The sequence below is a fragment of the Choloepus didactylus genome, chromosome 22 (assembly GCF_015220235.1).
Source record: "Choloepus didactylus isolate mChoDid1 chromosome 22, mChoDid1.pri, whole genome shotgun sequence".
NCBI lineage: Eukaryota > Metazoa > Chordata > Mammalia > Pilosa > Megalonychidae > Choloepus > Choloepus didactylus.
Window position 1 is genome coordinate 29,431,256 of NC_051328.1, and position 27,511 is coordinate 29,458,766.

At 47.6% G+C, this 27,511-nt stretch overlaps 3 protein-coding genes across 4 annotated transcripts; 2 read left to right on the plus strand and 1 right to left on the minus strand.

Annotated features, from left to right (window-relative positions):
• The first annotated feature begins 482 nt into the window (after window positions 1-482).
• On the plus strand, window positions 483-21,484 carry AARS1 (alanyl-tRNA synthetase 1). 2 transcript variants are annotated; one of them, XM_037816212.1, is made up of 21 exons: window positions 483-542; window positions 3,415-3,579; window positions 6,124-6,312; window positions 6,657-6,802; window positions 9,039-9,230; window positions 9,785-9,929; window positions 10,283-10,428; window positions 11,044-11,152; window positions 11,306-11,456; window positions 12,612-12,736; window positions 13,169-13,313; window positions 14,012-14,190; window positions 14,823-14,936; window positions 15,878-16,084; window positions 16,561-16,745; window positions 17,997-18,105; window positions 18,741-18,854; window positions 19,504-19,623; window positions 19,764-19,850; window positions 20,282-20,395; window positions 20,833-21,484. In XM_037816212.1, the coding sequence occupies exons 2-21, from the start codon at window positions 3,436-3,438 to the stop codon at window positions 21,016-21,018; spliced, it is 2,907 nt and encodes a 968-aa protein (XP_037672140.1). In that variant the 5' UTR covers window positions 483-542; window positions 3,415-3,435; the 3' UTR covers window positions 21,019-21,484. The 2 variants fall into 2 exon arrangements, with proteins under 2 accessions (XP_037672140.1, XP_037672139.1); XM_037816211.1 differs by lacking the exon at window positions 483-542 and adding an exon at window positions 1,409-1,427.
• A 1,086-nt stretch (window positions 21,485-22,570) lies between these two features.
• Window positions 22,571-23,846, plus strand: EXOSC6 (exosome component 6). The gene has a single exon (XM_037815937.1). The coding sequence runs from the start codon at window positions 22,626-22,628 to the stop codon at window positions 23,454-23,456; it is 831 nt and encodes a 276-aa protein (XP_037671865.1). The 5' UTR covers window positions 22,571-22,625; the 3' UTR covers window positions 23,457-23,846.
• Window positions 23,847-24,689: 843 nt separating this feature from the next.
• Window positions 24,690-27,257, minus strand: LOC119518662 (heterogeneous nuclear ribonucleoprotein C-like 2). The gene is made up of 4 exons (XM_037815938.1): window positions 27,245-27,257; window positions 26,766-26,906; window positions 26,278-26,441; window positions 24,690-25,384 (listed from the first exon to the last, which is right to left on the minus strand). The coding sequence occupies exons 1-4, from the start codon at window positions 27,255-27,257 to the stop codon at window positions 25,346-25,348; spliced, it is 357 nt and encodes a 118-aa protein (XP_037671866.1). The 3' UTR covers window positions 24,690-25,345.
• Window positions 27,258-27,511: the final 254 nt, after the last annotated feature.

Sequence of the window (27,511 nt, forward strand, 5' to 3'; positions counted from 1 at the left end):
AATATTAACTTATTTTTCAAAGGCAACTAGAAGACAAGGTGCTAATTCAATTGTCCAACAACTGTTAATTCTGCCACACTAAATCCAAGGTCTTAAGCCTGGTGTATCCATGCGCACAATATGATAGAATCCTTAAGTCCTTCTTTATCATCTTACAACTAAAATAAAAAAGGACTAGACTTCTACCAAACCCATATCACTGTCTCCTCTTACTACCCATGTCAACCATTAAGGATCTTCTTACGCAAACCAAAATGGCAACCGCAAGGAGCCGGCGTCCAAGCCTATCACGTGACGCACCATACCCCTTCTTTCCCAGCCATTGCATCAGCAGATTTAGAGCGGCCTCCCAGAAGCCGACAAATAAGCTGATTCGTGTTCAGTTTGATTGGCATATAGGGTGGCCAATAATATCTTGTGGGGTACGGCGCGGCGGGGCGCTTTCCATCGGCTCGCTCTGATTGGGCGGGGCGGGGCGGGGCGGGGCAGATTGCCGCCGTTTGTGGTCCGGGACCGGTGCTGCTGCGCTTCTGTGGGAGCAGGTAACGGCGGCTATCTGTCGGCGGGCTCTGAAGGGTTCGTTGGGGACGGCGACCCTAGGAAGAAGCAGGCAGGCAACAGACACCCGGGCTGGGGCCGGGGTCGAAGCTTCCGGGGGGAAGCGCGGCAGCCGTAGCGGGCCCCAGGGCCAGGCCCCGCGGCGCCTCGGGAACACGGGTCTGGGCCGGAGCGCGAGCCGGGACAGCCGCTTGGGTCTCCCGTGGCTTCTCGTCGCCCCTTCGAGCGCTGGATGTGGAGCGGCCCCGGGTGGCCTTGCCGAGGATGGAGACCTTGGGAGAGTCAGGCTGAGGTTTTATCTGCTCTCGTTGGTCAAGATGGGTGGGTTCCTGCGATGAGCTGCCCCCTGTGTCTTAAAATTAACTAAATAATTGACACCGGTCCAGACCCCCTTGGAAGGAACTTCCCTGCCCTGGCTTACTTAAGTCAAACTGCATTCTCGGTGTGCTGTGAAGTATGAGTTAATTCAGAGCTTACTCTTCAAGCGTCGTTTTACCTAATAAGTAATCTTTAACAACCGCTGTGCTGGATGCTGAGAATATACTGTCATGGTGACCAAAAAGCAGTCATGATGCCCGGATGGAACTTACAGCCTGTTGGGGGAGATGGATGTTAAACAAGCAAATAAATGTGGAAATTGTGAAGGGGAGACACCTGGGGCGCTGAGACAGTAAAATGAGGAGGCCTGTTCTAGAAGGGAAAGGTTTCCTTAAATAAGTTTCTTTGGAACTGAGATAAGAAAAATGAGAAATTGATTGGGCAAAGTGAAAGCAGTGGGAAGTGGGACAGACAGCTTACCTGGCAAAGGAAGAAGCATGTTGAAGGGGCCTGTGGCTGGAAGCTAAACCCAAAGGCCAGTGTGATTTATGGTATGCAATCCTTGTACAGCTTCCACTGGGAAGTGGAGTCTGAACTCTCTCCTTTATGCTACTTCTGTATCTCATAGAGCCTTCCAGATATATTGTATAAATGGAATGAGTGGTTGTGGTGGTGGAGACACAGCTTTTAACAGCCCTAGCCTCACTCAATAAGGTGGAGAGTCAATATTACTGGATCCGTTGTTAATACTGCAGTTATTTCTGTATATGACTCTCTCCATTGAGGACAAGACTCTGCCATTCATCTTGGTTCCAGCAAATAGTATGTTGAATGAAGAAGCAAAATTTGAAAATTCATGTGGCTTTTGGAATTTAACTACTTCTTTACCTCAGGTAGCCTATTGAGAGGAGAAATAACTCTCTGAAACAGATAAGATGTTGCTGCTCAGTCCATTACACTACCAAAATTCATTCTGTTGCCCTTATTGAGAGCCTTGATGATAAGGGATGAGGGAGAATGCAATATGAAGTTGCTCAAAATCCTAGCCTTCACTCAGCATGAACACAAAGTCCCCATCTGTGGATTTTAATCAGTTCTCTGGCTCTTCCAGCCACTGTTTCAACATCTTTCTGCTCACAGGGCTTTTGTTTGTGTAGGGAATTGGGTTGTTAATGAATCCATTGACATTGTGGTTACATGTAAATCTGAGAGTCAGGGTCTCATAAAGAAGGAAGAAAATGTTGAGCTAAGTGACTTAAAGTAATTTTATCCTCTCTGTTTCTTTAGTGCTTTCCATTTTACAAGTTGGTTCCAAATACAGGATGATTTTTAATCCTCCCAACACCGGGTGGAGCAGTCAGGGAAGATAGTATTACTTTTTTGCAGAAAAGGAAACAAAACTCAGGGCAAAGTGACTTTGTACTGCTTTTACTTGGCTTGAGAAGCCAAGACTCTTATGTGATGCCTCCTTTTCTCTTAGTTCCAATTCCCCCAATTTTACTTCATATTCAGGATTAGAGTTGGTTCTAGAATTCTAGAAACTTCTTGATAACGTGAATGAGATGGTTTGTTTCTCTAGCTACCCAGTGCTGCGTGGCGTTACAGCACCAAGTCAGTCATCAGTAACCTCCACCAAAGCCTGCCCCTTCTCCCCAATCTGTTTCTCAGAGAAATTGTAATATATGTGAAAGAGCTCTCTAACTGTAAAGTTTTATTTCCTAATTTCCCTCTCTTCCGATTCCCTTTCTCTTTCACTCATTCACCAAGTTCTGTCTCCTCAGTGTCACTACAAAATCCTCATTCCCTAACTATGACTGGGAAGGTACCAGTTTACCAGTTGTGGTTCTAGGGGTGCTTAGGTAGAGGTGGGTACTACTCCTACTACTTGCAGGCAGTCCTTTGTACAGATTGGCCCTTCCCCTAGAAACCCTGGCTTCGGGTACATTGGAACTTTGAACTAATCATGTAGATTACTACAGAGCTGGAAGGGTCTTTAGAGATTGTCTGATATGGCCTGCTCCTTTTGGAGGTGATGAAATAGGCTCTAAAGGAGTGAAATGACTTCCTCAAGGACTTGGAGCTAGGACTGTAACCCAGGTCTCTTGAGCATCCCCCTCTTTTCCAGTGGGCTTCTTAGCTGGGCTGTAAAGACTGTAAGTGCCTTATCCCCATTTCCTGATTCCTGGCCTAAGGCCTGGCACAGAGTGGATGTTCGATACCTATTTGTGGAATGAATGAATGAATGAATGAACCAGGCAACCACTTCCCACCCTACTTGGTGTGTTGAGTTGATATATTGAACTGCTCTTACCTGTTGAGGTTGGGATGGGAAGGAAGAACCCACAGAGTGCTGTCCGCTTGTGTAGCAGGTTTTGCTTTGATTTTAGCCTTGAATGTTATGACATAGAGGTTTTAGGATCAAACAGCTTTTTGGTGTACTGCTTTTACTTGGCTTGAGAAGCCAAGACTCTTATGTAATGCCTCCTTTTCTCTTAGTTCCAGTTCCCCTAATTTTACTTCATTTCTTTCTTTGGTTAGTTCTGTGGGGTGGCTCTCAGGATGGACTCGACTCTATCAGCGAGTGAAATCCGGGAGCGATTTATAGAGTTCTTCAAGAGAAATGAGCACACCTATGTTCACTCATCTGCCACCATCCCGTTGGATGATCCCACTTTACTCTTTGCCAATGCAGGCATGAACCAGGTAAGGGGTTTTCCTTTTCTCTTGACTATTTGTTCACATAGAAGAGAGCAGAGCAGCGATAAAAGCACAGGCCCTGGAGTCAGACAGAATCCCATTCTGTCACTTACGTGATTTTGGGGGGAACTTAAACCTCAGTTTCTTCGTTTATGAAATGAGGAATAGTAATAGTACATGCCTTCAGATTGTAGTGAGGACTAAATAAGGGAATGCATAACCATTGTTTAGCATAGCATTTGGCACACAGTAGGCACTCAGACATTAGCTATTTCAGTATTTTATTTACATGTTAAATAATATATTAATAATAAGTAAACAACTTATTTATTTAATATTGTTAAGTTATTGGTAGTATGATTATTTATTAAATACTATTAAATGGTTAAAATAAGTCTTAATTATTAGGATGAGAAACCCTGATACTCATGGAAAAGGCTTCTGTGCCTCTCAAGAAATATAGCCCACCCTCTTGTCTATGGTTAAGTCGTTGCTTTTTTCTGAAGCTGTGCTTACTTAGAATCAGAGTCTTGCTTAATCTTCCCAACTCTAGAGAGACTTGTTAACTCAGCTATTGTGATTCTTCTTCATCTTTTCATTATCCTTGTTTTTTTTCTTTATAAAATAAGTCAGTTCTTTCAGTATTCTTCAGAGCTTTGCTTTCATTCCCATTCTAGGGAATGCTCAGTTTTCTGGTTTTTTTGTTGTTGTTGTTGTTTTTTAAATGCCTTTCTTGAAGCTACTGCCCCCAGTGCCAGTCTAGAGCCACTGTTGAAGGAAGGGTAGTAGTTAGTAGGATTTGTGTTTGGAACAGTTGAAGTTTGAAAGATATTTGAAGGTTTTATTATTATAGAAAAGGTTTTTCTCTTGAAATATTGGGAGCATCACAAGGTTATAAAAGGGGTTAAAAAGGAACTTTTCCGTATGCCTATGACTTTTGAAAAATACTGACCAGCTGCTCCTTGACTGGAAGTGGATTCAGGTTAGGTGGTGCCCTCAGGCCTTCCTGTGCTGTTTTTCTTGGCACCCTGCAGAGCCTGTGGGTCAGGCCACCCTTCAGAACATCAGAAGCCCTCAGGACTCTGCAATAAGTTGACAATTTCTTTTCTCTCAGGTCTCTTTTCTGGCATAGAAAGAAAGAGGCAGTAGGAGCATTTTCCACTTTGTATGACGTTAACTGTAGAATTATAAAAAATGTTTTCAATTATGTATGAGTCCTATGCATACCACCCATTTTAGGTGAACTCTTTCAAAGAAATGAGTTTTTGAAACACTGGGAAGATTCTATTCAGGCATCCTTGGACACGGGCTTTGCCTTCTCCCACATGAGCTGATGCCGTATTTGGTACAAGAACCATGACAGTCCAGTGTTTATACACGTTCTCTTAATAATAGTAAACATTAGCATGCATATAACACTTACCATCTGCCAGGCACTGTTCTATCTTTTAAATGTATTTCATACTCTACTAGGTACATCCCTCACTCTGTTATCATCTGTTCTGTCAAAATGAGGAAATTGAGACTCTGAAAGCTCAGTTCAGTTGCCGTAACTCACGTAGCTGGTTAAGTTTTGGAGCACATATTTGAAACCTGGCAGTTATATTCTTTAACCTTTATGCTATATTGCCTCTTAGAACTATCTTAACATGACTCTTTAAAAATAATTTATAGTTCTATTTATTATGTACCTGCTCTTTTCCTGGAAGTGTGCTAGGTGTTGGATGTACGGAGATAAAAGTACGATAGTTTTTGCTTTCAAGGAATTCATGGTCTAGTGCAGGGCTATCTAATAGAACTTTCTGCAGTGATAGAAATGTTCTGTGTCTGCTCTGTCCAATTTGTAGCCACCAGTCATATGTGATTTTTTGAGCACTAGATACGTGGCTAGTGTGACCAAGGAGCTGAATTTTTTTAATATTAATTTAAATGTAAATAGTCACAAGTGGTTAGTGGTTACCAAACTGGACCACACAGGTCTAATGGAAATGATAAGGCAAAGTTATACAAATAAGAGTGACACATCAAAATATAACTCAATAAGCCCCAGAGTGAGGTAAGACTATCTCCATGTACATCTAGTCAGTCACCAAGTCATGCTGATTTTACTTCCTTGATATGTCTCAACGTTTTTTCTTCCTCATCACCTTTACTACTAAGGGGGTGCAATTCTTAGAGTAAGTTTTTTTTTTTTCAGAAAGATGGTGTAAGCCCTGAGCATGAGTGACTTGTGAGGAAGCACAGGTTTTGCTAAATCAATCTTTGGCCATTGTCTCAGATTTGGCTGGCCTTTCCGTCACGCAGATGGTGTCACTTGCAGTGCTGTGAAGCGTTAGGGAGCTAGCACCAGGGAGAAGCTGCTCCATGCCTCTGTTTTGGCCCCACAGGGCAACCGCTTCTGATAAGTTTCTGTATTCCAGGCTAATTAAATCAGGAACTGAACACTTTGTTTGTGGTCTCTTCCTGCCAACACATGACCACCTGACCTACATGCAGCTCTTTTAAAAGTTGAAAATGTGCCCCTTCTTTTTTTTTTTTTTTTTTTTTTAGTTCAAACCCATCTTCCTGAACACCATTGACCCATCTCACCCTATGGCAAAGCTGAGCAGAGCTGCCAATACTCAAAAATGCATCCGGGCTGGAGGCAAGCACAATGACCTCGATGATGTGGGCAAGGATGTCTATCATCACACCTTCTTTGAGATGTTGGGCTCCTGGTCTTTTGGAGATTACTTCAAGGTAAGCTCAGAGCAGGAGAACTGTTGAGGTTTTGTGCAAAATGGTCATTATCATTGAGGGTAATGGGTTCTGATTTACTTGTTTTAAAATATGAAAGATCATCAGCTAGGAGATTCAGGAGTGAAGGGCATTTATTAATTTTAAGATTTCCTGGAAGTAGTATCTATAATTTGATAATTTCAATTCATATTTGGGTTTCTAGAATAATTTGATCTTGAATTTGGTTGAATTCGTAGTGCAGCTTTTATAGTTTTATGTCTATGCTGCCAGATCCAGACTTTTTATACTCATACTAAATAGACTTTGGTTTGGCCATGTTCCACATCTTTTTGTCCTTTTTGTAGGAATTGGCTTGTAAGATGGCTCTGGAACTTCTCACCCAAGAGTTTGGCATTCCAGTGGAAAGACTTTATGTTACTTATTTTGGTGGGGATGAAGCAGCTGGCTTAGAACCAGATCTGGAATGCAAACAGATCTGGCAGAATTTGGGGTAAGAATGCAACTCACTTACTGAGAATATGGATGACTAAAATGATTACTAAACTCAGTGCCAAAATGGAGTTTTATGACTTGGAAGACATTGCCATTTACCATTTTCAGTTCTGCATTTTGAAACAGAGGTGGTAATGACTTGGGATAATTATCATTTGATGCATTCTTTGCTTGTTAGTACATTTGATTGATCATTCTTTTGTTGAAAGCTGACTCAGGAGTATCTCTCACATTTTTGCTGTTTGTTTTTTTTTTTTAATCGTGAAAATAATGCATAGGTTGTAAAGCATTCAAATTACATAGAAATGTAGTAAATAGGAAATGGAAGTTTCCTAAGATTAATCAATATTAATAAGTTATATGCAGTTGTAGGCCTTTTAAAATATTTCTATAGCCCTGTATGTATATGCATGTGTGTTTCAATATATGGGATTCTTCATATGAAACCATTTATTTTTTATGAAATTGTAATGGTGTCAAACAGGACTAGGAAAAAGGAAATTTTTTTAAACGTAATATACTTATAAAGCATAATCATGTAGCATAAAAGCTAACATAAAAATAGGTGAGTTATATGTGGCAGGTGTTTCAAACTTAATAGAATTCATGCAGTGCTGCCTGTAAGAGGAATCTGAGTGGTAGTGCAGTGTACCCCCAGAGACAGTGGGGGTGCCCATGAGTCTTTGTCTCATTTTCTCATTCTTACAATTTAACTCTTTTGTCCTTAGTGCATACCTTTTCAGTATACTTGGAAGCAGTGTGTTCCTTCACTATTCATTCCAATACAAGCTAATTCTTTTATTTGGTCTGAAACCTCTACTAGGTTAGACTCTATAGTCTGTGTTGTAATTGGACATTTTGGGTCGCAACACATATGGAACTTAAGTATGGATTTTGACCCTGACCTTTTATTTCACTTGGCTTCATGTATATCTACATTTTCGTTATCAAGCAGGCACCATCTTTTTGAGTTCTCTGTTACCTAGCAACTTCAGCAAGGTCAAATATTTTGTAAATATTTTAATCTCATTACATTCTTTTTGGTTTTCTTTGAAGGTAAAATATGACTAAATTGTGGTATAGAGAGTTGACTTCAAAAATCAGTAGCCTTTTTAATACTTAGAATGTCATATAATATATAGTCATTTAAAAAATGAACATTTGCAAAGAAAATATTTGCTTAAATTCTGGTCATAAACATTTTCATTTTTGTGTGTTTCTAGGTTTTATATTTTTGCATATTTCTATCTAGTCATGATCATAGTATACATATATTTTGTATTCAATTGTAGTCCCTCTTGAGAAGAATCGTGTTCTACGCTTTAGCAGGAGTTGTATGCAGGCTTAGCGTTAGTGATGGCCAGAGTGGGACTTCTTTTAGAATTTTGTCAAGATGATCTTTTTTTTTTTTTTTTTAAATCTTCATTTTATTGAGATATATTCACATACCACGCAGTCATACAAAACAAATCGTACATGTGATTGTTCACAGTACCATTACATAGTTGTACATTCATCACCTAAATCAATCCCTGACACCTTCATTAGCACACACACAAAAATAACAGGAATAATAATTAAAGTGAAAAAGAGCAATTGAAGTAAAAAAGAACACTGAGTACCTTTGTTTGTTTGTTTGTTTCCTTCCACTATTTTTCTACTCATCCATCTATAAACTAGACAAAGGGGAGCGTGATCCTTATGGCTTTCCCAATCCCATTGTCACCCTTCATAAGCTACATTTTTATACAATTGTCTTTGAGATTCATGGGTTCTGGGTTGTAGTTTGATAGTTTCAAGTATCTACCACCAGCTACCCCAATTCTTTAGAACCTAGAAAGGGTTGTCTAAATTGTGTGTAAGAGCACCCACCAGAGTGACCTCTCGGCTCCTTTTGGAATCTCTCTGCCACTGAAGCTTATTTCATTTCCTTTCACATCCCCCTTTTGGTCAAGAAGATGTTCTCCATCCCATGATGCCGGGTCTACATTCCTCCCCTGGAGTCATATTCCACGTTGCCAGGGAGATTCACTCTCCTGGGTGTCTGATCCCACGTAGTGGGGAGGGCAGTGATTTCACCTTTCAAGTTGGCTTAGCTAGAGAGAGAGGGCCACATCTGAGCAACAAAGAGGTGTCAGGATGATCTTTTGCGGTGGATGCAAGGCTGAGCAGCATCCTTGTCAGTGGCTCTAACTGGGCTTATCTACCCCACCCTGTGCCCCCTCTGTTTTCAGGCTGGATGACACCAAAATCCTCCCTGGCAACATGAAGGATAACTTCTGGGAGATGGGTGACACGGGCCCATGTGGTCCCTGCAGTGAGATCCACTATGACCGGATTGGTGGACGGGACGCCGCCCACCTCGTCAACCAGGACGACCCCAACGTGCTCGAGATCTGGAACCTGGTGTTCATCCAGTACAACAGGTGGCATTGGGGCCCTGCTCATTCCTGCCAAGAGCAGTACCTGCTGTTGAACTGAATGTAGAAAGAGGAACTCTGAGCCACCTGACTGTGCCCTCAGCTGGAGGCCCATTTCTCATCCCGTGCTCTGGGGTAGTGGAGCAGTGCCGAAGCAGACACTCGAAAGCATCCTGGGGTCTGATGGCACATTTCTGTAAATGTTATTCCTCAGGTTTCCCTCTGATCTCTGGGCCAGAGCTGGGCCTATTCTTTTATAAACTGGTCATATCTCACATCATACCTGCTTGAGGCCCACAACTGTCATGTCATTCTTGCTGTAATCTGTACTGCTGTTTTTAAACTGATTTCCTTGAAGCTTGCTCACTCTTAAATGGACCCCAGAGAACATCCATCCCTTTCTCCCACCACTCCCCTCCTCCCATCACACCAGGCAGAGGCAAATGGCAAATAGTCACAGGCTGCAGACTGCAATTTAACTGAGTTCTAACCAGCAGGGACTGGAGAGGTGGCAGTCCGAGTCCCTGTTTCAATGTCTTCTTTTTCTCTGGATAATGCAGGGAAGCTGATGGCATTCTGAAACCTCTTCCGAAGAAAAGCATTGACACAGGAATGGGCCTGGAGCGACTGGTGTCTGTGCTGCAGAATAAGATGTCCAACTATGACACTGACCTTTTTGTCCCTTATTTTGAAGCCATTCAGAAGGTACTGGTTCTCTTTCAAATAATGCAAATCTCTGTTAAGGTTTACAGGCTTGATTCTTAGACTGTTGGTTGTCCGAGAGAAAATAACAGTATGCTTTCTCAGCTAAGGGTACCCGTGACCATCTGCCTCTTTCATTGGTAATAACATGAGGCTCTAGGTACTGTGATGTGTGGCATGCAGGGGGCTGCCTGGAGCTCTTTACTGCCACTACTGTCTCCTTTCTCTGGATTATAGAATCTGGCAAGGGGGTGGTCCTTTTTGCTAATGCTCCCTTAACCTCTAGGAACCTCCTGGGCAGGGTGGGACCAGAACGACTGCTTCCTAATGGGCTGCCTCCTGGTTTTTATCTTCAGGGCACAGGTGCCCGGCCATATACTGGGAAAGTCGGTGCTGATGATGCCGATGGGATTGACATGGCCTACCGGGTACTGGCTGACCATGCTCGGACTATTACCGTGGCACTGGCCGACGGCGGCAGACCTGACAATACAGGACGGGGGTAAGGATGTTATGTATTGGGAATGTTAGGGTAGACACATGCTTTTTATGATTCCCTGTAACTTAAGGCCATTTTTTATTACTGTCTTATTATTGTCTTATTTATCTTCTAGGTAGTTGGAGGTCCCTTTCTTTCTTTTAGGGTAATGGGAGTTTCAGCTCACATAAAAGAGTAGTCCCTATATTAAATTTTTGCTACTTAAGTACAAGATGATAAGATTGCATTTATGGTTGTCTGATGTGCTACTGGTAGGGTGGGGGGATCTGAGCTGGTATTGACCAGCCCCAGGAAAGTCCAGTACTGACAGGCGGGGCCTGGAGTTATGGGTACCAGGTGTGCCATTTGGTCAGTACTTCTCGCCTTCCTCTCTGAGTCAGCAGAATGTGGAAGGAAAACAAACCAGGGTTACCTTAAGTAATCCTTGATGCATATTTGTGGGTATGTTACTGAATTTTATGCTGGAATTAATTTGGTTGACCTTGGGGAATACAAAAACAAGCAGGCTTAGGATAAAAGTCTCTGAGAGAGAAAGACAAAAAGCTGGTCGTGTTGCTCTGGGTATACTTCCTAAGGACCCAGTATGAGCCCTCAGCTAGGAATGTGGTCTACTTACAGGTATGTGCTGAGACGGATTCTCCGCCGGGCTGTTCGCTACTCCCATGAGAAACTCAATGCCAGCAGGGGTTTCTTTGCTACGTTAGTAGATGTTGTTGTCCAGTCCCTGGTAGGTACACTTCCCTGCTTACCTCTTGTGTGCTAAAGCAAATACTTTAAGAGGGATAGATAGCATACTGTTGATGAGGATCTTTAAGAGGAGTCATGGAATAGTCAGTCTCTGGCTTCATCAGGCCCCACATCTCTGTTTCCCCTTTGTCAGGGAGATGCATTTCCTGAGTTAAAGAAGGACCCAGATATGGTAAAGGACATCATTAATGAAGAAGAAGTGCAGTTTCTTAAGACTCTCAGCAGAGGACGTCGCATCCTGGACAGGAAGATTCAGAGCCTGGGAGATAGCAAGACCATTCCTGGTAAGAACCAATTTGTTTCTTTCACTACCCAGGTAGTTTTTCATCTTTCTGGGAGAGGCAAGCCCCTCCCCCCACCCCCACCCACCCACCCACCCAAAATGGACAGTGGAGTCCAGTGTCTCCAAAAGCTGATCTTAGCTTGGTTAAAACTGCTTTCTGTGTAAAATGGAATTTGTAGACAGGCCATGAAAGTAATCCATCGTTGTGGTAAAGTATTCAAACAATACCAAAGTATATGAAGCAAAAAATGAAAATTCCCTTTCTCAAACCTCACTTCCCAGAGGTAATAAATCTTAAGTGTTTGGTGTAACTGTTAGGGAATTTTTCTGTTCACAAACAAATATATGTGTATTTGTTTATATCTGCATGGTATATTCTTCAAGCAAAAATGAGAATATGGTACATACTAGTTGCAACTTGCTTTATTTTCACCCAAAGGAAAATTAATTCCAAAAGATTTTTTTTTCTTTTGACCAAAGTATAATATAACATATAAGGGGACAGCTTTAAGAATTTTCACAAAATGAACACAGATCAAGAAGCAGAATTTTACCAGAACCCCTTGTGCTTCCTCCATGTCATTTCAAAAGAGGTGATAGATTTTCTGACAAGCATTCAGGACTAATGCTAACTTGCCTTATTTCTTTATTTTTTATTTATTTATTTATTTTTTAATCTTCATTTTATTGAGATATATTCACATACCACGCAGTCATACAAAACAAATCGTACATTCGATTGTTCACAGTACCATTACATAGTTGTACATTCATCACCTAAATCAATCCCTGACACCTTCATTAGCACACACACAAAAATAACAAGAATAATAAAGTGGAAAAGAGCAATTAAAGTAAAAAAGAACATTGGGTACTTTTGTCTGTTTGTTTCTTTGTTTGTTTCCTTCCCCTATTTTTCTACTCATCCATCCATAAACTAGACAAAGGGGAGTGTGGTCCTTATGGCTTTTCCAATCCCACTGTCATCCCTCATAAGCTACATTTTTAAACAATTGTCTTCGAGATTCATGGGTTCTGGGTTGTAGTTTGTAGACAACCCTGTTGTCATGCCCAGCATCCTCCTGGGAAGAACCTGGGATGGAAAAGATGGGGGCTATTAACATTCATTCTAACTCAACTCCTTTGTGATGTGCAGGTGACACTGCGTGGCTTCTCTATGACACCTATGGCTTCCCAGTGGATCTCACTGGCCTGATTGCTGAAGAGAAGGGCCTGGTGGTAGATATGGATGGCTTTGAAGAGGAGAGGAAACTGGCCCAGGTAAAGAATTGAGAGAGTGAGGAGGGAACCCATTGTGTACCATGGCAGGACTTGGCTACAAAGCAAACAGTTTTATTCTCTTAAAGGCTTTGAAATTCTGCTTCTCCCTAGGCCAGTGGTTCTCAGCTGGAGATGATTGTACCCCTCAGGGGATGTTTTGCAATGTCAGGAGACATTTTCATTGTCACAAGTGGCATATGATGTGCCACTGACATATAGCGGGTGGAGGCCAGAGATACTGCTGAGCATCCAATACCTAAGACACGGGACGGCCCCTATAGCAAAGAATTATCTGATTCAAGATGACAGTAGTACCCAGGTTGAGAAACCTGTCCTAGAGGTTTATATTGGTCATATTTTATCCATCTTGAGTTCTTCAGAGTTCTTTTTCTCTGACTTAGGGTAACTTATGCCTTTTTCTCTTACTGGCAGCTGAAATCACAGGGCAAGGGAGCTGGAGGAGAAGACCTCATTATGCTGGATATTTATGCTATTGAGGAGCTCCGGGCAAAGGGTCTGGAGGCAACGGACGATTCCCCAAAATACGATTACTCTTCGGACTCCAGCGGTAGCTATGGTTCGTTACTGTGCTCCTTTTGCCCTCTGATCTTGAGGGGTTCTTTTTTTGGAAGGAGGGGGGGATTCTTTTGAGAATGATGAAGAATAGGTACCCAGTATATCTATGACAGCTTCTCCTGCAGGGCCATGTAGTCATACTACATACTTTTATACTTACCAAGATATGAACATATTACTGGAAGTTACAAAAAATTTATAGGACCATCACTTGAAGAAACAAAAGAAGTAGTGATTTGTTTGTTTTTTCCTCCAGCAAATACAAAAAAAAAAATCTTAAATCTATCCAATCTATCCAAGCAAACCTACAAATGAATACATTCTTTGTGAATTGAACTTGAAGTAGGGAATTTTTTTATCACTTCTCTTAAAGATCTGTTAATCAGTTTTACCAAGTTTCTGCTCGGTAGCTAGGAGTTAGGGTGTCAAATAGTCCTTGTTTTAGCATTGAAAGTCCCCCCCAGGAAACCCCTCCATCCCAGGCAAACCAGGACAGTTGGTCACCCTACTGAGTGTTGCCTTCTCAGGTGTAAAATCAGTATCCTAAGCCTGTTCATGAGTCTAATGGGCTTGCTTCCAAAATGAAATTAGACAATAAGGAGAGTTTGAGAAATAGAATCCAGCAAAAAAACAGTTAAGAATGCGTGAACAAAGTCATCGACCCTGTTTTCCCCCTTCTTTGCATCTTTCACCGAGCAGTGTTTGAGGAAGCAGTGGCTACAGTGGTAGCTCTGCGCAGGGATAAGACGTTTGTGGAAGAAGTGTCCACAGGCCAGGAGTGTGGTGTGGTGCTGGACAAGACCTGTTTCTATGCCGAACAAGGAGGGCAGACCTATGATGAAGGCTACCTGGTGAAGGCTGACGACAGCAGCGAAGATGTGAGCCAGCAGTTCTTTCTTGTTAGCCAAGAAGGCAGGGGTTGGGGGTGGGTCATCTAAAAAAGGTCCAGGCCTGGACTGGTAGCTCTTCTTGCTCCTCATTATTCTGAGATGAGGGCAGCAGACACAGCATCTTTGGGTAGGGTTCCATGGTCAGTGTTCTGAAGACAAGGGGGGCTGCTTCTTGGACTGTGTTGTTTTTACAGTGGAGGATCCCTGTAGTCAGGCTGCATGGGTTGATCCTTGGTTCCTCACGGATAAGGATAGGTAGCTCCCTGAAGGGCAAACATCTTATAGAACACTCAGCTTCTAGTTCTGCCACCACTGAATTATGATCTTGGATGAGCTACCTAGTCTCCCTGGGCCTCTGCTTTTATTGTAATGGCTTTTAAATTCTCTCAGACTCTTTAATGGTGTGTATGTATGTACATGTATACGTATGTTATATATAAAAAATTGAATATATAATGGTATGTGTGTGTGTATATGTTTTTTTTAATATATATATAGTATATAATGGTATGGTTACACACCCCATTGCGAAGAGTCTTAGAGAACTTGAATACGTACGTGTGTGTGTGTGTGTATGTATATATCTATTTTTTCCCCTTCTGTTCCTTGACCCCTCTTAGAAAACTGAGTTTACAGTGAAGAATGTTCAGGTGCGAGGAGGATATGTGCTGCATATAGGAACAATCTATGGCAACTTGAAAGTGGGGGATCAGGTCTGGCTGTTCATTGATGAGGTGAGTTGCATTTTGCTTTCCAGCACTGGACCTGGATAGTAATCATTTCCTTTGGCTTTAAATTGCTCCACCATTGTTGTTACTGCTAAAGGAAATTGTAAGTAGAATGCAGTAGTAAATTTCAGTGCATTTGGATTTGGGGTGTGCAACTGAGAGCTAAAGCTCTATGTTCAGGTCAGACCACAGTGATTTCAGTTGAGATCCCATAGACTTGTATTCATGGATTATCTTTCTCCAGGTTAATCTCAGGAGCCAAGGATCCTTTATTAGTTAAGAAATAGGTTCTGTTCCATGTGGCAAAGCTCCAAAGTAACCGTAGCTTGAAACAAATGTATTTCTCACCTAAAAGTCCAAGCTGATACAGAGGGTCTGGCCCATAAGGTCATAGGGCCCAGGGGCAGGTTTTTCTTGATTGTTGTTCCACTCTTCATTCCTAGGGTGTTACTCTAGTCTTCATGATCCAAGAAGGTAGCTGATGATCCATTTTCTAGGCTGGGGGTAGGCAAACTTTTTTTGTAAAGGACCAGATAGTAAATATTTTTGGTTTCGTGGACCATACAGTCTCTATCACAACTCTTCAAGTCTGCCATGATAGTGTGAAAGTAGCCATAGACAATGTATAAACAAAGGGGTGTGGCTGTGTTCTGATAAACTATATTTATAAAACACAGTGGGCCAGATTTGGCCTGCAGGCTATAGTTTGTCAACCCCGATTCTAGGCAATAGATATACACATCACATCTGCTCACAACCCATTCACCAGAACTTAGTCACTTAGCCACACTTAGCTGCAAGGGAAGCTGGAAAATGTAGTCTTTATTCTGGGCAGCCATGTGTCCAATTGAAAATTCTAGTAATTGGGAAGAAGGGGAGAACAGGTATTGGGGAATGACTAGCTATCTACTACAGCCATCTATACCAACCAGCTCTACCCTTCACAGCCCCGACGGAGACCTGTCATGAGCAACCACACAGCTACCCACATTCTGAACTTTGCCCTGCGCTCGGTGCTTGGGGAAGCTGACCAGAAAGGCTCACTGGTTGCTCCTGACCGCCTTCGGTTTGACTTCACTGCCAAGGGAGCCATGTCCACCCAACAGATCAAGAAGACAGAAGCGATTGCTAACGAGATGATTGAGGCAGCCAAGGTAGATTGGGTGAAGTCTAAACTTTTCAGGTCATGAACCTCACTCCTAGCACCATCACTTTCTATCCACAGAGTCTCAGCACTCCAGGTATTCTCACTCCGTTGTTCTGTATACAGTCCTGCACGTAGGTTTCCCTAAAGCTGGGTACGGGGCAGTGGTGGTGTTCAGTAGAGGGGCCTGAGGCAGGAGAGGAAGGTCTTTGTTCCACCCCCTCCTTACGACAATTAGAGCTCTTCTAGTTATGTCTGTTTTACGTATAGTGCTTCCACATAACAAAACTTGGGAAATCCTATCTTGGTCCCCTTGACTTTACACATGGTGCATTATTTCAGGAGGCTCAGGGCACATGATTGACAGGGCTCGGATTAGAAACCCAGAGTCCTGCCTGTAAGAACATACTCTCCCTCCTGCTTCCTACCAGACCTCCAGAGAAGACCCTTTCCCAGTTTCGCTTTCTGTCTCTTCTTTCCACTCAGCCTGTCTATACCCAGGATTGTCCCCTGGCAGCAGCTAAAGCCATCCAGGGCCTGCGGGCTGTATTTGATGAAACCTATCCTGACCCTGTGCGAGTCGTCTCCATTGGGGTTCCAGTGTCTGAGCTGTTGGACGACCCCTCTGGCCCTGCTGGCTCCCTCACTTCTGTTGAGTTCTGCGGGGGAACGTGAGTACCTCACAGAGAGTGGAAGTAGATGGGATCACTTCCTTTTACCGTTTAGGAAGGTGGATAATACGATAGACCAACCGTTGTTATTTTGAGGTTGAGATGAAGTCCTTAGAAATGCACTTGCCGGGTGGCATTCCCAAGAAGCATCCTAGTGCTCCAATCAGATCCCTCAGTTCTGACCTTAACATTTCCTGAGTTTGTGATGAAATGTTCTTCCTAGGAGGAGGTAAAAACACTATATTAATACCACACAGTGGCTTTCTATCTTTCCCTGAACTGATCCTAACAAGAAGTCTGGTGTGAAGTCAGGATTCAGCAAGACCATGGAGTGTTCATCAAACTCTTGATCCAGTTCTGAGCCCCTGTCCTTTCCTGGGACCCTTACCTTATTCCCTTTGGGGAATGAAGCTCTGTTGTCTCTCACCTCTGAGACAGGCCATGGTGTTAGGACCAGCTTGGTTTGGCATGGGAGAGCCAATTGTTTCTGCCAACTTGGATTCCTCCATAGCTCTTGGGGTCTTTCTGGGAAGGTCATGGTGGCCTGGGAAGTTTCCTGCTTCCAGAGGAAATCTGGAGGAAAGAACCTTGTTAAGGTCATGGTGGAGTCCATCCAGGGCCTCCCATGCTCAGGCAGGTGGGGAGCGGGTGCAGGTGGGCTCAGGATCTGGGGGATCAAGTGCCAGGCCTCCCTCTGCCTGGCTAAATGGGGCCCTCAAATGATTCCCACTTCTGCTTCATACCTGTTTGCATGACATTCTTGAGAACACAGGAAACTGCTTTCAAAGACCTTCTGTCTCTCTAACAGTGAGAGTTAAGTGTTTGAGGTTCTCTGAGCTGCTAGGGAATAGAACCTATTTGTTCAGGGCATTGTGGTAAGATTTTAAAAGCAATCCTCCAACCTTCTCAGCCAGTGCGCAAAGGTATAGCTTATATCCTGTCAAGAGGACCAAAAATGTGAATGAATTTATTTTCATATTTATCTCATTTGATTTTCATAACAGCCTAGTGAGAGAGAATTCTCCCCACTATTTATGAGAAAACAGGCTCAGAAAGATTGCCTCTCACTCAGCATCATAATGCTCTCAGACTCGGGCTTTCTCTTGTTCTTCTTTAGCCAGAGCTGTATTGTGGAATTCCCTTAAACATGAAGGACCTTTACTCACTTGACTCCTTGAGAGAGCTTCCCAGGAAGGAATTACTAAATAGGGCTTATACATCCCAGCCAAAGGCTTCTGTTCTGCTACTTAGGCACCTGCAGAATTCAAGTCATGCAGGAGCTTTTGTGATTGTGAGTGAAGAAGCTATTGCCAAGGGCATCCGAAGGATTGTTGCTGTCACAGGTGCCGAAGCCCAAAAGGTGAGTAGATCAGGCTGGCTGTAGCTAATATGACAAGGCAAGAGGAGCCTAATCTGCTAATCCACAGGTGCCGCAGTCAGAACCCACCTTCCACCCCCCAATTTCCTCCAGTTATTCCTAACTGGCAGAATAAAGCCACCACTACTCTTATGTTTACTCTTTAAAAATGTAAATTCTGCCTTCTGCTCCATAACATATCCATGTCTAGAGGGTAAGCCATAGTTTTGTCCCCAGTACACCTCTGTGTATCCCTAGGGGTGTGTCCCTAGTATGAGGTGCATGGTCTAGAGGGACAGTTATTCCAGGGGTGGGAACAGTAGCTTGTCCCTGACTTATGCAGAATCCTGAGGGGTGATCATTTCATGGGGTGAAAGTGGCCCCTGATCAGCAAGTCCTTGGCCACCCCCTGAAGCTGAGTTAGGTTGCAGCCTTCCTGCTGGCAGGCGTGAGGACGGTGTGCCTTTCTGGGACGTGAGGCTGCAAACACCTGCTCCTTGAAGGAAGAAAAACCTCTGGTGTCTAGGATGTGTTGCTCCGTATCCTACTGTCCATGCTTGCATAGTTGCTTACAAACAGAATAGTGAACCTGAAAGTTATGTGCTCTGGATTTTACGGTTCTGATTGTCCCCTCCCAGGCCCTCAGGAAAGCAGAAAGCTTGAAGAAATTACTCTCTGTTATGGAGGCCAAAGTGAAGGCTCAGACTGTGCCAAACAAGGATGTGCAGAGGGAAATAGCTGATCTTGGTGAGGTAGGGTCAGCCTTCCTCCCTCCCAGCTTCCCTCCTCTCCCTCCCCCAGGGCCTGCTTAGTGCTGGGTCCCATGTCTGATAAATAAGACATCATAATGCCCTTGTTCTTGGAGAACTGTCACTGTAGCCAGATCTGGTTCTCAGTGTTACAGGGCTTTGGGTGGACCCTTGCTGGCCCACAGCCCTGCAAAGGGGACTCCGTGGATCCTGGTACCTGCTGCTGCTCCCACTGCTGAGAGCAGGAGAGCTCATCCTAAGCACCCGGGGGCACTGGCATTGAGAGAGTTGGGGAAGGTGCTATGGGTGACCACTGTTTCCAAGCTTGCCTGCTGGTTATTATACTGGGGTCTTCCCAGGGAGCCTATCACAAGCTGTGTTCACTGCCTGGTAAGGGCCAGGTCTTCCACGGGATCCCAGCCCTGTTTTACACTGCCCCTTTCTCTCCAGCCCTGCTTGTCACAGCTGCTGCAGGTGCTCATAAAGTGACTGGTCTCAAGGCCAGTAGATACCTTTATTTTTCCCCCTCTCCCTATCCAGGACATTATTTGGAAACGACTTAGGTATTCAGAGCCAGAAGGAGGGGTGGGCTGGAGCCTCACATCCTCGTCCTTATGGCCTAGATTCAAATAGTTTTCCCGTTCTGGTCCAGGCACTGGCCACTGCAGTCGTCCCTCAGTGGCAGAAGGATGAACTGCGGGAGAATCTCAAATCCCTGAAGAAAGTCATGGATGACCTAGACCGGGCTAGCAAGGCTGATGTCCAAAAGAGAGTGAGTCCTGGTGGTGCTGGTAGCTGGAAGGGAGCAAGGAGGATTTATTTACTCAGCAAAGCCTATGAATCCTGCTTTCTGGGTTTCAGAGCCTGGTTCTTTGACCTGAAGGCCTCTCTTCCGGACTTCCTTCCTTGCAGGTGTTGGAGAAGACAAAGCAGCTCATCGACAGCCACCCCAACCAGCCCCTTGTTATCCTGGAGATGGAGAGCGGTGCCTCAGCCAAGGTATCCTTGGGGCGGGGGGTGCAGATGTTGCTCTGCTGGTCCCATTGCTTGTTCCCTTCCCTCCTGGTCTCATCAGCCTTTGGGAGCTGAAGTGTGGGCTTTGTGGCTCTGAGTGGCTGGGCTGCCTGAGGGCCTGTGTCCTGGTGTTGAGATTGGCTGAGCCATGGAGAGATCTGGTGGCCTGGCCTCAAAACTGGGGCTCCTGGCGGGAAGGAGCACTTCCTGAAGGTGGGAGGCAAATCCTGGAGCCAGAGTGTGGGCAAGGCGCTGTACGCAGTCCTTCTCTGGACAGGCTCCCAGGGACCAGCACTTGCTCTGAGAAGGTGGGGTGGGGGGTGGCACTCGGAGGGCTGCTGAGCTTTTCTGACTCGCTGCAGGAGAGCATGCCCTCCTACCCCCAGCTGTGCCCTGATACCAGGTGTTCTCCACAGGCTCTGAATGAAGCCTTGAAGCTTTTCAAGACACATTCCCCTCAGACATCTGCCATGCTATTCACGGTGGATAACGAGGCTGGCAAGATCACGTGTTTATGTCAAGTCCCCCAGGTAAGAACTCTGCAGCCTTACTCCAAACCCTGCAAACCCCTATTACAGTGGGCAGTGGTCTTTAGGTTTTCAGAGGGAGTTCAGTTCTTCTTGCAGTTGGCTGCCAAGACCCACATGGGTTTGTGCAGCCCCCATTAGAGACAGCTGTTCTGCCCACCTGTTGGTTACCTCTGCCAGTGCCCTTACCCTCAGGCCTTCCCTTTGGAGAATATGTTTCATTGTACGACTGGCTGATAGCTAGCTCTGCCCCTCAGTAGGCACGCAGTGGCCATCAACTGCAACCCTATACCCACTGTCTTCTCTCTCTCTGCCTCTGACCCTACGTCACCCAAGGCAGGAATGGGTGTCTGGGTCCCTCATCTCTCTTCCCTTCCCCTCTCCATCACCCCCTCAATACCATCCCCTGCTAACTCCCACTTACCCCTCCTGTCTTCCAGAATGCAGCCAGTCGGGGCCTGAAGGCCAGTGAATGGGTGCAACAGGTGTCAGGCTTGATGGATGGCAAAGGTGGTGGCAAAGATGTGTCTGCCCAGGCCACAGGCAAGAATGTGGGCTGCCTGCAGGAAGCGCTGCAGCTGGCCACTTCCTTTGCCCAGCTCCGCCTGGGAGATGTGAAGAACTGAGAGGAGGGGATGCTTCCACTGGGAAGCATCTCCCCTTCACCCAGATGCAGTCACCTAGTCGGGAGCTCTCCATTCGCTCTACAAGGACATTTGAACCCTGGGACCTTTAAGGGAGCCCCATCCGTCCTCCTAACCCAGCAGAAACTGGAACACAACCTGGGAGCTGTCTGTCCTGTGACTTAGTAGTCACTTTACATTTCTGCCCTGAGCCCTATGCATCAGCGCCATCTGTCTAGAACCACTACCCCAGGATTGCTATTTAACATCGTCATGCTCCTGTCTGTAGTTATAGTTCTCTGCAGACCCAAGGCTTCTGGGTCTGCAGGTAGGGATCATTTTTGCTGCAGAGAATAAAAGGACCATGTGCAATACTTGATGATGCTATGTGATCCCCCCTCCCCAGGTGCCCCCTGTGTGACATTTATTCCCTATATGTCTGTGGAATAAATGCTGTAGCTGCAGCTGGCTCCTGGCTGAAAGGATCAGTCCTTGCTGAGTCCAGGTTCAGACCCTCTGAACTCCAGAATGTCCTCTGGGATTTCTTTGACATGTGTATGCAGGTGGAGGCAGAATAGGTAGGGAGAGATAGAGAGGGCGCGTTAATAAAAGGTGATCTGCGGGCATACTGGAAACAAATGCTCCTTCCCCTTTCTTGGAGAGCTGCCTCTGGTAGAATCTCCATTTTTGGGGCCTGTGTCCTCGTCCTCTCCCTTTGAAGTAGTTGACAGGAAGATGGGGTTGTGAGGTCAAAGTGTTCTCTGGTATAGAAGGTATTTAGGGTGCAGCCATTGCCTCTCTGATCCACCATTGCTGCTTCCTTGGCCCAAAGACTGACAGTGATGGGACGCTGCCCTGGCCTTGAATTCAGTTTGCCCAAGTCCTAAGACAGCTGGGTTTGGAAACAACAGTGTGAGGGGAGGTTAAAAAGTGTTACTTGCCTGTGGTGGCTGTGACTGATGCCCTCTGGGGTACAGCAGGCTGGACTTGGGGCCCAGGGTTACTCTCAGCCCTGCTGGCAGAGTGGAGGGGAAAGGAAAGGCAGGTCTATGCTAAGGAAGGCACAGGCCACCTGTCCCAGGCGTGGGGGTGAGGGAGGCAGGCAGAGGGAGCGACCGAGTGCTCGGCTTCAACAAGCACCCGCCAGGTGAAGAGGTTTAGGGATACGGAGAGATTACACAATCTGTTGGGACTGGGAGGGAATTCCATTCATCCAGGACGCAGAGGGTAGTGCAGTGAGGAAGGCGGATATAAAATAATCACGCCAATAAGTGCAAAATTAAAATATTCGCAATTTACACACGTGAAAGGAAGACACGCTCTGGGACTGCCCTGGCCTGGGAGGCTAGAGGTCAGTCGGCCCGGCCCAGGACCTCAGGCTTGCCGCATCCGTCCAAGGAGCCCCGAGCGATCAGGCCGCAGACCCGGAGTTTGGCAGGGTGGCCTTTCTCCCTCCACGGCGGCAGGGGGCACTGTGGCCACGCCGCGCCCGCTCGTCGCTCTCCCGAGAGCCCTCGCGCAAGCGCGCGGCTTTAAGCGAGCGGAAGCGCCGGCGAGCGACGCAAGGCGGCCGGGCGGAAGTGGCTCGTAGGACTAGAGGTGGCGCCGCCATGCCCGGGGACCACCGCCGCATCCGCGGGCCCGAGGAGTCCCAGCCGCCGCAGCTGTATGCTGTCGATGAGGAGGAGCCGCCCGCCGCCCGCGACCCGACGCGGCTGCGGCCCGTGTACGCGCGCGCCGGGCTGCTGAGCCAGGCCAAGGGCTCGGCCTACCTGGAGGCGGGTGGCACCAAGGTGCTGTGCGCCGTGTCAGGCCCGCGCCAGGTCGAGGGCGGCGAGCGCGGCAGCGGCCCGGCTGGGACGGGCGGCGAGGCTCCGGCCGCCCTGCGCGGCCGCCTGCTCTGCGACTTCCGCCGTGCGCCCTTCGCCGGCCGCCGGCGCCGCGCGCCCCAGGGGGGTGGCGAGGAGCGCGAGCTGGCGCTGGCGCTGCAGGAGGCGCTCGAGCCGGCTGTGCGCCTGGGCCGCTACCCGCGCGCGCAACTCGAGGTGTCGGCGCTGCTGCTCGAGGACGGTGGCTCCGCGCTGGCCGCCGCGCTCACGGCAGCAGCGCTGGCCCTGGCCGACGCGGGCATCGAGATGTACGACCTGGTGGTGGGCTGCGGCCTGAGCCGCTCGCCGGGTCCCGCGCCCGCCTGGCTGCTGGACCCCACGCGGCTCGAGGAGGAGCGCGCCGCCGCCGGCCTCACTGTGGCGCTCATGCCGGTGCTGAACCAGGTGGCCGGGCTGCTGGGCAGCGGAGAGGGCGGCCAGACCGAGAGCTGGGCCGAGGCTGTGCGCCTGGGCCTGGAGGGTTGTCAGCGCCTCTACCCCGTGCTGCAGCAGTGTCTAGTGCGGGCCGCTCGTCGGAGGAGCGCCTCCGTCCGACCTGAACCAGAGGTCTGACAGACGCCGAGGGACCGTGCTGCTGCCGACCCCCAGAGGACCAGTGCCAGACTGCCGCGGAGCTGAGAACTCAAGAACACTGGAGCGGATCTGGGGCTGGCTTCCCCTTTCCCACCCAGAACTGATCGTGGACAGCTGTTGGAACAGGTTCTTCCAAACTGTTCTTTATAAGAAACTTTTCCACTTGAGTTGGCTTCTGTTGAAGAAACCTGTGAATTCAGCCTGACTCCAAGTTGGAAATGACTTATCTGGAAAACGGGATTTGGAGCAGGCCAGCCAGTGACTCCCTCCTGTATAACTGGGCTGCTTTTGAGCAGATGGGCAAGGGGGCTGTGCCTTCTTGCTTATCTGAACTAAAACTAAACAAAAACCCTTTTATCTGAAAAACGTCTTCTGTTGTGGTTCTTCTTGGTACGGGATTTAAAAGAGCAAAGCTTTTCTGAGTATTGTGTTATCAGACCTCTGGTGCCAAGGGCTCTGGACAGCATTGCATTCCATGTTTCCTGTACCTTAGGCCTACATGAGTGGAACACAGGCTGAAATATCTGAAACAGCTGCATGGGTTGACATGGAAAAATATGCTTTGTTGGAGGAGAAGCTCACCGCCTCCAAGTACCGGAGTCCGAGCAGCTGCTGAGATATGACGAGTTCGGGAAAGTTGTATGGCCCCAGGAGCACTGGGTGCACCCCCAACCCCCTGGTTCATTTCTGGGCACTGGCAAGATCACAGCCCAGGGTTGAGAAGTAGAAGCAAATCCTGTCCTCCTAGGGGCCACAGATAGAGCAGCATAGCCAGAGGCTTCCTCCACTACTAGTGAGCAGTGGGGGCCCTGGGCTGGCTTCATGTCCTGGTGTCTCCTGGAACAACCCCACGGGTAGCTCAGGCTTGGAAGAGGGCTGATGAATTGCCAGGAGTAAGAGCCTCTGGATATTGGGAAGCCAGATATAGCCTGGCCGTTCTGTAGGGCAGAGCTGGCCTGGCTGACCACAAGTGGGTTGGGGGTGGGATGTTTTCCTTCATGGTCTGTGCTCAGGTCTGGATTGAAGGAAAGCAGGCAAGGCTGCTGTTCCCGAAGGCAGGGCAACTTGGGCCCCTCTCTGCACCCCAGCTTGTTACAAGCTGCTAAACTTTAGTGTCTTAAGGGCTTTATTTCTCTATGAAAGACTGGTCCTGTGACAGTACATGGACCAAAATGAGGCTCTGAGAACACACCAGGAACCGCTGACCAGAAAAAAGAAATTTTATTGTTACTTCTGACATAATACATTTTGCCAGAACAGTTTTGAAATACATAGTATCACATCAGCAAGAGACAAGAGAGAAAGGGTGTAAAAACGATGCATCTATTCTGAAGGATAGCTGTGTTGTGTGGATGGGGAGTCTGAAACCAAAAGGGGTTCTGTGAGGCACACACCTAGGACCTAACAGCTCAGTTTCAGACTAGGAGAGGACTGCAGGGACACACTTAGATTTCCTGTGCACCAGCATGGCTGGAGAGAGCTGCCTGGGTCTGGTGGCTGCACAATACTCCACACCCAGACAGGATCACTGGGTCCAGGCACTGGTGGGACATTGTGGGGGGGTGGAGGGGGGATAAGAGCAGCAGAAGCAGTATCTGCATGCAGAGAGGGCTGGTGGTGCTCGCTGGGCAGTCCCAGGCCTCCTCCCTCCCCTGGCCCTGCCAGCCCCAGCACGGTCATATTGGAAACGACATACAAAGCTACATCCACTGCTATGGGAGACTTCCTGACTGGTTTGGCCAAGCCATTCCTCTGTTCTGTTGCCCTAGTTTCAGAACAGGTATCTCAGGTTGCATGGGAGCCACTGGTAGGTTTCCAGAGAAACATGGAGGCAAGGAAGGGAGCCACTTGGGAAAGATTCCATCCTTCTACTGGCTGCCCTCCCAGTCCGAAGCATGACTCTTCACCTGTAGAAAAAAGAGAAGAGGAATTTGGTTAGGAGTGCCCCAAGCACACTAGAGCTGGGAAAGGAAGGGCCCTCTGCTAACATCGCCAGGAACAGCCCACTACCTGAGATCAGGAACTGGAACAACCAGGCAAAAGAAAGCATTTTTTCCATCTAGCCCATTATTTTCCCACTGGAGATATGACTCAGGCCCTGGACAGCGGTGAGGGCCCTCCTGAGCCCAGCAGGTCAAGGGGCAGAGTGGGGCGGGCTGGAGGAAGGGAAGCTCTCTGCTGCCACCCCCCTGGCACCCCCCAGCCTTGCTGGGAAGACCCAAAGAGCAGTGGAGACTCAGCCTGCCTCAGAGACCACCAAGGGGAAGAGAGGTGTTAGGGCAGGGGATGGTCAGGACTTTAATGTTGCACAAAGGGCTTTTATCGGCTCCAGGCGTGGCCATAGTCTCCATCCAGTGAGGCCATTGTGCCAAGGCTTCCCTGGGGAGCATGGTACAATGCAGACAATCCAAAGGTCCTGGGGCAATAGGTTGGGGGTGGTGTAGGGAGAAGTCTGGGTTTTAACAAGCTCACAAGGTGATTCTTATGCCACAGGGCTGGGCCATGGGGCACACCTGTGACATTCCCAAATGCTCAACGTATCCTCCCCCATCTACCAGGAGAAGATGCTATTTCATATCACAAATGACCCAACTGCCAGCAGTAGCCCCTGGTCCCCCTGAACCACCCAAGGTCCAGAGATGAGATAAAAAGCCAACCAGGGCCCACCCTTTCCCTAGGTATTGTGCACCCTATCACGTTGGGTTCCTGCACAAAACTGAGCCCATCCCTTGTCACAGGGAGTCCACAAGGACCCAAAAGCAAGTAGGTGAGGATGGGAGGGAGGGGCCAGGCCACTCACTGCCAGCTTCATGTCTCTGCCCTCCTCCAAGCTGTCCTCCTCTGGAAGGGCTCTCTGGGTCCTGGGCTCTGCCTTCTCTTTGCTCCTGGACTCCTGGTGGGATTCAGTGGCTGTGCCTGAGGACCCCTCAGCCCCAGAGTCCCTGGTCTCACTGTCCTTGATCCCTGTGCAGGGAGAGTCACCAGTCAATGGCAGGGTTTGGAGACCCCGACTGACCCAGGAGAAGCAACACTGACCTAGAGCATCTAGGGCTGGAGAGGACAAGAGGCAGGTGGGCTGGGACGCTGCCCTGGCTCCGGATAGCTGCCGAGCAGGCAAGGTGATGGGTCAACTCAGAAGCTACAGGGTCCTCAAGCCACAGTGAGGATGGAGTTGCACTCAGGGTGGGCGAGAGAGGGGCCCTGCAGACAGGGAAACCCAAACATGGCCTGGGGTGTCCCTGACAACTTCAGGAGTGAGAGAAGCTGGAGCTCTGCTAAGAGCCTGACCTGGGCCTCCACCTGGCAGAGGCTGAACTGCAGGCTGGTCCCCCTGCTGGTCCATGCGCTCCAGATGCTCCAGCAGGCTGTCCACCTGGGCTTTGATCTGGGTCAGCTCCCCCCTGATGGAACACAGCTCCTCAGTCCGGACTGTGGGAAGAGGGGCTGGAGTTGTTGTCCATGCTGGCTCCAGGGGCAGAGGGCAGTGCTGCCAGGGCTCTTGTGCAACCCAGCACCACAGGTAAGGGGCGTGCCTCCTCACTCACGCTTTATTTGCCCTGGGACCAGGTGGCTATTCCCAGAGGCTTTATGGGAACTGAAGCTGCTCTTGACCCCCATGCCCATGGGGGTCCTCCGGATCTTGACAGGCACACGGTTGAGGAGGGAGGGAATCCTCTGGTACTCATACACCCTATGGGGAGAGGGCAAGGGGCATCAGGCCCACCAGGCCACCTGCTTGCCCAGATAACCAAAGTAGGCCCACTTACCTGTAAGGGACATCTTCCCTGTACAGCCTGTAGTCCAGGTCATAGTTTCTGCTGCTGCTGCTGCTGCGGAGACAAAGGGGGAAGTGTCACGGCCCAGGGTCAGAGTCCCTGCCTAGACCCCAGTTTAACTTGGGGAACCTTCAGTATGCAGTTCTGCCTTAGCATCCAGGATTCTTCATCAGAAGAGCTTCTGGAGACTTGCCCAAGGGCACGGTGGGAGACCACAGCAAGGTGCTAGCAAAGTTCCCGCAAATCAGTCAACTTCCC

Coding starts and splice junctions, on each gene's coding strand:
- EXOSC6 (XM_037815937.1), top strand. CDS start 22,626: ATGCCCGGGGACCACCGCCGCATCCGCGGGCCCGAGGAGTCCCAGCCG.
- LOC119518662 (XM_037815938.1), bottom strand. Junction 26,442..26,765: donor TCTGCCAGGTGGAGGCCCAG/GTCAGGCTCTTA, acceptor CTCCCTGCACAG/GGATCAAGGACAGTGAGACC. Junction 25,385..26,277: donor GCAGAGACATGAAGCTGGCA/GTGAGTGGCCTG, acceptor TTTTTTCTACAG/GTGAAGAGTCATGCTTCGGA.
- AARS1 (XM_037816211.1), top strand. Junction 19,624..19,763: donor AGGCTGATGTCCAAAAGAGA/GTGAGTCCTGGT, acceptor CCTTCCTTGCAG/GTGTTGGAGAAGACAAAGCA. Junction 20,396..20,832: donor GTTTATGTCAAGTCCCCCAG/GTAAGAACTCTG, acceptor CCTGTCTTCCAG/AATGCAGCCAGTCGGGGCCT.